This window comes from Triticum aestivum, chromosome 5B (genome assembly GCF_018294505.1).
Source record: "Triticum aestivum cultivar Chinese Spring chromosome 5B, IWGSC CS RefSeq v2.1, whole genome shotgun sequence".
Classification (NCBI taxonomy): Eukaryota; Viridiplantae; Streptophyta; class Magnoliopsida; order Poales; family Poaceae; genus Triticum; species Triticum aestivum.
Genome location: NC_057807.1, coordinates 641,496,257 through 641,505,858, shown reverse-complemented (window position 1 = coordinate 641,505,858; position 9,602 = coordinate 641,496,257). Strand labels below are relative to the sequence as shown.

The 9,602-nt window shown below is 48.8% G+C and overlaps 1 protein-coding gene across 2 annotated transcripts; it reads left to right on the top strand.

Moving 5' to 3' along the window:
* The first annotated feature begins 651 nt into the window (after positions 1-651).
* LOC123117336 (F-box/kelch-repeat protein At4g05080) lies at positions 652-2,871 on the top strand. Of its 2 annotated transcripts, XM_044538106.1 has the most exons (3): positions 652-859; positions 936-1,064; positions 1,492-2,871. In XM_044538106.1, exon 3 carries the CDS (start codon positions 1,501-1,503, stop codon positions 2,569-2,571), a length of 1,071 nt encoding a protein of 356 aa, XP_044394041.1. In that variant the 5' UTR covers positions 652-859; positions 936-1,064; positions 1,492-1,500; the 3' UTR covers positions 2,572-2,871. The 2 variants fall into 2 exon arrangements, with proteins under 2 accessions (XP_044394041.1, XP_044394042.1); XM_044538107.1 differs by lacking the exon at positions 936-1,064.
* Positions 2,872-9,602: the final 6,731 nt, after the last annotated feature.

The following is a 9,602-nucleotide window of genomic DNA, read 5'->3' as shown; positions in this document are numbered from 1 at the left end:
AATAGAAGGAAAAAACTTTAAAATAGGAACATATAGGGAATTAAAAGAATTAAATTAAAGAGCCCTTCAGAAGTTGTTGACCCGGTCAAAATCAAGCTGACCCAATTTCCCATGAATATTTCCTTCGTCTTCAGATTAATACTTCGTAGTTCATACTGATCACTTGTAGGCTATGCCCCCCTAACTAGTTTTTTTTACAACCCCCCTAGCTAGTTAGGGCTAAGGACCCATCAACTCTCTCAAAGATTAATTTGGGCCCCACTTAATTTTTGCTGAAGCCCCACTACTAGACACAAGGGGCAAAGAGAGGCCAGCTTGAAAACATTTGACAACCCGCCTTGATACACAATCACATCAGAAAACTTGTATTTGCCATGACATTGTCAATGTCCGAATCAGCAGCTTAGTTCCGTTAAACGGTCTAGGCCCGTACTGTGTGTGGTGCAAATTGGATCTTAAATACTCTTGAGCAAAATGAGGTACTCAGAGCACTTCAAACTTCAACGGTATTTTTACACCATTTCAAACTCCAAAGGGTGTTTAAAAAAAACTCCAAAGGGTGTTTTAAAAAAAACTCCAAAGGGTGTGGGTTTTCGTGTTTATTTTAGGTCGTAGATTTCCCGTTCCAAACACGCTCGAGGGACACGGTCCGGCCCAATACGAGCCTCTCCACACCTAGCCACAGTGAGCAGCCTCACTCTCAGTCCAACGCCGCCGCCAGTCCCCTCTTCCACCGGAGACCCATTTTCCGGCGCGGCCGCTGCTTCCCGCAACATCGAGCTGCCCGCCTCGCCGACCCACCCCAGCGGCCTCGCTCGCGCTTGCCGCCTCGTCGAGTACCGGAGGCAACCAGCGCGCGGTGAGTCCTCAGGCCTCAGCTCTTCCAATTTCCCCCTTTTCTCCTCAGGCGATGTTTCTGATCTGAGCTCGTGCAGATGGACCCTGGTTCTTCCCCCGGGGCATTCCGCCGTCCTGGATTGCCGTCGCCCTAGCTCCTCGTATGAACTGGTGCAGTTCCCGATTCCCCACTCGTCTTCCTGCTGCAGCTGCAAAAGAGATCTGAGGTTCGGGCCATTACTGCCGACTTATTGTGAAACAGCAGCGTTCCCTTGTCTTCTTTTTGTTGTGCAATGGCGACCCCTATGTTTGTCTCTCGGTCCATGCGGCATAGCTATAATCACATATGTTTTGTGGTTTCGCTCATTTGTGAAGCCTGATGTTAACCCAAAAATACGGGTAAAGGGGAATGTGCATCCTCAGTCTCTGGCTGCCTGCAGTTATAATTGAATAGGATTTAGATTAAAATACCTATGTTTTGAGTTTGCATTCCATGATTAGATATTCTAAAAAAATTGTTGATTCAGCTCAGCTTTTCTTACATGTTGGGCATTTTTACCTTTTAAGTTGTTAGTCACTTATAAATATTTACAGCCTCTTATGTTTCTAAGTTTTAAATAATTTTTTACTTTTCTTTATATGTAACCCAAGCAGGAGTTATCCATGTCTTTGCTAACTGATGACCTGGTTGTGGAGATTTTGTCTTGGCTACCGCTGAAGTCCTTTTGCCGCTTCAAATGTGTCTGCAAGTCTTGGCATGCCTTGTCATCTGATCCACACTACCGCAAGAAGTTCCCAAGAACTCCCGTTGGTCTCTTCTACCAAATACCTGAATACCACACTGGTATCGATCTCGTTAGCCTTCCCTCAAGCGACAAAGAAATTGACACAACACTTAGCTTTGTGCCATGTTATGAGGACCTACAGCTTATGGATTGCAGCAATGGCCTACTTCTTTGTTATCATGGTGGTATTAGAAAGTATTTTGCAGATATATCCCACGTTATTGTGTGCAATCCGGCAACTCAAGAGTGGATGTCACTTCCAAATACTGAACCTGGACCGTCAAGCTCTTTTTGTGACATTGTGTTGTGTTTTGATCCATCATGGTCTCAACACTTCCATGTCTTCAGCTTCCAGTGCCAGTCTTCCATGGCTGGTGAAGACTTCACTGAAGTTAAGGTTTTTTTCTCCGAGAATTTCACATGGTCTAGTTGTCGCTGGAAAAGTGAAACTGGATTTGATGGTAGTTCACGCTTCATGAATGGCGTGCTGTATGTGAGTCATCTATTGGAGCATGTCCTTCTGGCAATCGATGCACCCGACCCATGTACGCAGTTGCTTAGTCAGAGGATCATTCAGCTGCCAGGATTTCCAAATGATCCGGGGATGTTTTCTTGGTGTAGTGGGTGTCTTTGCCAATCATCAGGGGTCTTATGCTACGCACAACAAGAATTTGATGGTTGTATGATGCGGATTTGGAGTTTGGAAGGCACTGACAGTTGGGTGGTGAGGCATCGTCTGAGTATGAACAATGTATTTGGGAGGGACTTGTTGCTCCGCACTGATCATAATGGATTTTGGTATTTCGATTATGACATCCACGATTTTGACTTGGAGAGAGAGCTAGTTATCCTTGTTGACAGAATTGATCATAAGCTCATCTCATTTAGCATCAGTACTGGGAAAGGCTCAGAGATTCTAAAGATTTCAGGGTTCGGTTACGTATATTGAAGTCGACTCTACGTGCCATCCTACGGCAAGTTTCCAGCTTCAATGCTTCAAACAGCTCAAGATAAATGCTAGCATATTTACCCTATGAATGCTGCAATCTCTAGGTACCTTTTGTACATTAGCTGTACCAACCAGCTGTTATGTATGTACTGGATTATTCGCTTCGTCATGTTTTCTGTTCATCTAGCTGGCACTTCTCATTTCCCCTGTCAACTCTGGTCTTACTTGTGCTAGCGTGGTTGATGTTATGAAAATCTGGAGTTAAAACAGGGCTACATTTAAATTAGTGTTTTTTGTCTAGTGGCTGGGAGAACTCCTGTAATCTTGTCATGCTTTAGTCTCATGTTATATTGGAGTTGCTTTGGCACAACTAATGCTTATATGGTAGAATCAAGGTGCTTGAAGTATTAGGTTCCGCAGCTGCAAACGAGTTTGTAACCACAGTTTTCTTGACCCCCAAATAGCTTTGCACTAATAATGAAGGATTATGTTACTATGATTATGACATCCTTGCTTTTGACTTGGAGAGGGAGCTGGTTATCATTGTTGACCAAAATGGCGAGAAGGTGCTCTCATATAGCATCAGTACACTACAGGCAAAGGCTCTCGGAGATTCTAAATATTCCAAGGTTCACTGACCTATATAAAGGTCGACTATGTGCCATAGTACTGAAAGTTTCCAACTTCAATACTTCAAGGCGCTCAAGATGAATCTTAGAATATATATATCATATGCATGATGTAATATCAAAGTCTGTTGGCTTTGCTACCTGTTATATTCATAATTTAGAGCTATTTTTTTAGAATTCTTTTAATCCTGAGAAAACTATGATTGAAACTGGGTGGGATATTTGGGACGAAATGATTTTTTTGAGCAATTGGGACGATAAGAATGAAACAAGACAAGACAGCTCCTTCTCCTCCTGGCCCAACAAAGGTTCCTTCCCATCCAGCCAGCCGTGGCGGCTATCTTGCACCGTAGATCTAGGTACTCCTCTCGTTCCTCCGCCAGTCACGCCCCCCAACACGGTCTTCCAAGGCGATTTCTTTGCGCCGGCGTCGAAAAAACGGTCCAGTCACGTCCCCAAGACCCGGTTTGAGCCGAAGTTGGTGCCGGCGGACCCAGGCCGAACCCGGCGCGCTAGGGTGCCCGGCGCCCCCCAACACGGTCTTTCAAGGCGATTTCTTTGCGCCGGCGTCGAAAAAACGGTCCAGTCACGTCCCCAAGAGCCGGTTTGAGCCGAAGTTAGTGCCGGCGGACCCAGGCCGAACCCGGCGCGCTAGGGTGCCCGGGGGCGCCGGGGCGGGGGTTTTGACGCGAATGGGGGCGGGCCTGCCCAGTCAGCGATTTGAGACGAAGTTAGTGCCGGCGGACCCAGGCCGAACCCGGCGCGCTAGGGTGCCCGGGGGCGCCGGGGCGGGGGTTTTGACGCGAATGGGGGCGGGCCTGCCCAGTCAGCGAGACGCCGCTTCGTCGCCCTCATTGCCTCGGTTCCCGCGGGAATCAATGCCAAGGTTGGCTAAGGCTGCCGCGCCGGTCAGCCTCCATTGATGCTCCATTGATGCCTCACGGGCGGCGCAGTGAAGGCGCTGCCGACGCGCATCCTGCCGGTTTCCGCCACGCGCCGCCCTGCTGGGGCTATGCCACAACCTCCCCCTGCACCCGCCCTCGCAAAAACAGCCCTCTCCCTCTCCCCCCTTCCGCCGATGAGCGAAGCAAAGATGGCCGAGAAATTTCCAGGCGATGGCGCAGCGGCGAACGGTTTCAGCCGCCGCCACCTCCAAGAGCCGGAGGCGCGCCTCCTCTACGAGGCCGGGGGCGTGGAGGCTGAGCACCGGCGACGTCCTGGTGCCGCCGGTGCCCGAAGGGGCGGCACAGCGGGCGGAGATCGCCCGCATTCGCTCCTCCCTGACGGAGGAGCAGCGGAACGAGCCGAGGTACGCGACCGACAGTGAAACGCTGTGGACGATGTACTTCGAGCGCCGCCGCGAGGAGCAGATCGCCTCCGTCGACAGCGTCATTCCCCACGGACGCCTCAACGCCGAAGGACGACGCGAGTGGTGGGGCCTCCCCGGCCGCACCCTCGAGGCCATCCTCGACCACATCGAAACCGGCAACGTGCCGCGGCTCGAGTACCCGACGCGGCCGTCCTTCTCTCGCTGCTGCGGCAGTTCCTGGACGCCGTGGCGAATGCAGCCGACGTCCTCGTCCTCGGGCTCCGGCTCGCCGGCTCGCCGGCTCTCCGTCCCGTCAAGACAGAGCCGGAGGAGACACCGCAGCGGCGCCGCACCCGCAGTGGCGCCCTCGTCATCAACGAGGGTGCCCGCCCCTCCCCGCGCTCCCTTCGCCTGGTCAGGCCGAAGCCCGAGCCAGGCCTGCTCCCAATGAAGCCGGAGCACGCTGACATGGTGGCCCCCGACGACGAGGTCGCCCTAAAATGGGCGAAGGAGGACTACGTCCACGAGCAGGTGCGCCGTCAGCGCCAGGCGTACGCGGAGCTCCAGGACCGGCGACAGGCCCGGCGACGCGGCCGCGAGGAAGGCGGCGTCATCGTCCTCAACAACGACAAGGAGTTTGCACAGGTTTCTACATAATTTCAAAGAACTCAGGGCGACCTGATGGGCGACGACTAGGGACCAAGTCGCCCCCAAGCGCCAAACTTGCGCCGGTTCGTCCTCAGACGGCTTTTTTTCGCCACCCTGGGGGCGAACGGCTGGAGATGCTTTTAGAATCATTCACGCTTCTGTGCTTAGTTCTGGAGAATGGAGAAGTAGGGTAGCATTGCTCGATCTGGCGTCATTTCCAATGTCTGGTTCGTGGGTGGAGTAAGTGAAGACTTAGTTGATTCTTTAATCAGCTGTTTTTTTGCCCAGGAAGCACCTAACTATTTTGAGTGTTGAATCTGTATCTAGCGGTTAATTAAAGATAAAGACGATTTCTAGAACCACAGTAAATACGGAAATTTGTTAGCTGCATAGCACACATTTTATTTTAAGTTGTGTGCAATTTTGGTCAAGAAACGTGCAATGCGTAAACATTTTATTTTGTCATCTATTTCTTTTTTCTCTTTTGATGCAGATAGTAAGGATGCACGTGTAACACACGCATAGACGTCTGTCACATTATGTTTGTTAATTAATAAATAAGGATTATCTGAGATGATAAGTACAACATTTTTTAAAATATTCCTAGGATAACAATTTAATTATTAGAAGTGCATTGTCTGACCCATTTACACAAAAAATTAAGAGCTGAATTGAGCTGTGGGCAAAATTGGATTTTCAATATTAAACAAAGTGTTTGAGCCAGCCGAAAAAAATAGAAACTATGATAACAACATCCATGATAAAAAAACAGAAAATACATGGATAACTATGACATGTTTGCTCTTCATATTAAGACTCAGCTACTCCCCGATTGATTTAGTCGAATCTTATTAGGCTTTTATGAGCATAGTTAACGGAAACACTAACGCCTCCTCAACTCGCCCATACGTCTGGATCGTCGTTCACTGTCTTTTACACGAATCTTGATACGAAAAGGTGGATTTGATGTGTCATGTAGGACGGGGCTGGTGTCTGGGTGTTGAAGAGTTTGCCCACACGCTCGCACCACGCTGTTTGCCAGCTGCGCTATGTGGGCGAACTAGTTTCTACCCACACAGCCAGCCACCTAGTTCATGCGTGTGTGGGCGAACTGCTTTTCACCCACACGACACTCATACGTTGTGGATGGCAACTACAGTTAGGCGAACGTGGCAACTCGGTAAGCACACATGGCAACTGTGATTCTTTGCTAGACGGCAACTGCAGTTGCGCGTACGTGGCAACCAGATAAACACACATGGCAACTGTGATTAACAATACATGACAACTATGGTTGGACCACACGTGGCAACTAGATAAACACACATGGCAACTATTGTTTGACCATATGTGGTAAGTAGTTAATCACACACGGCAACTATGGTTGGACCACACGTGGCAACTAGGTAACACTACTAGGAAAAAGCCTATACACAGGATCTTACCAGGAGTGAGTTTTAAAATAGGGCGCTGCTGCAATTTATCAGTAGCGCGCTCCACCAGAACACGCTGCTGAAAGGAAAGTAGCAATAGCGCGGCACCTCTAAGACACGCTACCGCTATAATTCCAGCGACCCCGCCACAGAGCTAGTTATAGCAGCAGCGCGTTAAATAGTAGGGTGCTACTGCTAGGTAGTTTAGCAGTAGCGCCTTTGCGTACACCGCGCTACTGCTAAAACTAGCTATCTCACCCCCACTCTCCTCCCTATCCGATCCACACTCACTCGATCTCCCCCTCAACCCCCCGCACCGGTCCTCCCCGTCGGCCTCCGTCGCCTACCCCTCCCCCCTCTGTGCCGCCGTCAACCCCCCCCGCGCCGGTCCTCCCCCGTCGGCCGCCATCGCCTACCCCTCCTCCCTCTGCACCGCCGTCACCTCCTCCTCCTCACTGGACTTGGTACCGCCCTCCTCCTCCGTCCTCCCTGGACTCGCCGCCGGCCGGCCCCTCCTCGCTCTACCCTTCCTCCTCCGTCCTATTCTCTCCTCCCTCCTCTAGTCGCGCCTCCTTCTCCCTCCTCCCTCCTCCATCCACAACCCCTCCTCCCTACTACATTTTGATTTAGTAGGCTAGGTCATATGCAACATTTTGATTTAGTTCATATGATTTAGTTGATTTAGTAGGCTAGTTGATTTAGAACATTTTAATTTTGTTGATTTAGTAGGCAAGTTGATCTAGTAGGCTAGTTGATTTAGTTGATTTATAGAGCAAAATGATTTATTTGATTTAGTAGGCAAGTTGATTTAATAGGCTAGTTGATTTAGTTGATTTATAAAACACTTTGATTTAGTTGATTTAGTATGCTAGTTGATAGCTCTGAAGATTTGGCACCACCTAGATGTGAAAATATAAGTGAAGAAGAACCAAAAAATCACATGCTACTGTTTTTCTTTCGTGTGAAGTGGATCATTAATCCTTTCCTGATATTGCTTTAGGAAAATGGCGCCACCACCACCACCACCATGTCGATTGTGCAAGTCAAGGTGCGCCAGCAACCTTGCAACTGGCAAGCTGTTCGGCATCGACTTCCAGCCGAGTTTTCGTCATGCGGCGGTAAGAAATTATATGAAATGTAACAACTATTTTATTTTTAGTGTTGGCATTACTGCATTGTGTCATTTTGCTTTTTTACACAGATCGTCCCATGCAATGTGAGGTTGAAATTCAACAAGCTGATAGGAGACACTGTGACATTTGAGGCTCCTGGGGGGCCGAACACTATGGAGGTCGAGAAAGGACGCAATATTTCGCAAATTGGAGGAGATGGATGGGCCTGTTTCCTTGCCCACAAGCGTCTTACTGGTGGTGAGTTGATCAGCTTCTCCTTCAGAGCAGAAAGACCCAAGCTGGCTGTCATTTATATCAACCTAGTGGAAGATGATGAAGATGACGAATATGATGAAGATAATGAGGACCCACTTGATGAAGATGATGAGGACCCACTTCATGAAGCCATCATAGCTCAAAGAACGAGGCTGAGCGATGATACGTCCATTTTGCATCATGCTTTTATATCAATATTTATTGCATTATGGGTTGTTACTACACATTATATATCAATACTTATGGCTATTCTCTCTTATTTTATAAGGTTTACCATGAAGAGGGGGGAATGCCGGCAGCTGGAATTTTGGCTGAAAAAGGAGCAAACATTGGAAACCTATTCTGCACTGTTCCAAAAGACCTGAGACTCCACGAAACTTATTTTTGGAATTAATAAGAATTATTGAGCGGAAGAAACACCTCAGGGGGCCCACTGTGGGAAATATGCCCCAGAGGCAATAATAAAAGGATTATTATTATATTTCCTTGTTCATGATAATTGTCTATTATTCATGCTATAATTGTGTTATCCGGAAATCGTAATACATGTGTGAATACATAGACCACAACATGTCCCTAGTAGGCCTCTAGTTGACTAGCTCGTTGATCAACTGATAGTCATGGTTTCCTGACTATGGATATTGGATGTCGTTGATAACGGGATCACATCATTAGGAGAATCATGTGATGGACAAGACCCAATCCTAAGCATAGCACAAGATCGTGTAGTTCGTTTGCTAGAGCTTTTCCAATGTCAAATATCATTTCCTTAGACCATGAGATCGTGTAACTCCCGGATACCGTAGGAGTGCTTTGGGTGTACCAAACGTCACAACGTAACTGGGTGACTATATGTAAAGGTATACTACGAGTATCCCCGAAAGTATCTGTTGGGTTGACACGGATCGAGATTGGGATTTGTCACTCCGTATGACAGAGAGGTATCTCCGGGCCCACTTGGTAATGCATCATCATAATGAGCTCAATGTGACCAAGTGTTTGGTCACGGGATCATGCATTACGGTACGAGTAAAGTGACTTGCCAGTAACGAGATTGAACGAGGTATTGGGATACCGATGATCGAATCTCGGGCAAGTAACATACCGATTGACAAAGGGAATTGTATACGGGATTACTTGAATCCTCGACATCGTGGTTCATCCGATGAGATCATCGAGGAGCATGTGGGAGACAACATGGGTATCCAGATCCCGCTGTTGGTTATTGACCGAAGAGTCGTCTCGGTCATGTCTGCATGTCTCCCGAACCCGTAGGGTCTACACACTTAAGGTTCGGTGACGCTAGGGTTGTAGAGATATTAGTATGCGGTAACCCGAAAGTTGTTCGGAGTCCCGAATGAGATCCCGGACGTCACGAGGAGTTCCGGAATGGTCGGAGGTAAAGAATTGTATATAGGAAGTCCAGTTTCGGCCATCGGGAAAGTTTAGGGGGTCACCGGTATTGTACTGGGACCACTGGAAGGGTCCCGGGGGTCCACCGGGTGGGGCCACCTATCCCGGAGGGCCCCATGTGCTGAAGCGGGGAAGGGAACCAGCCCCTGGTGGGCTGGTGCGCACCCCTTGGGCCTCCCCCTGCGCCTAGGGTTGGAAACCCTACGGGTGG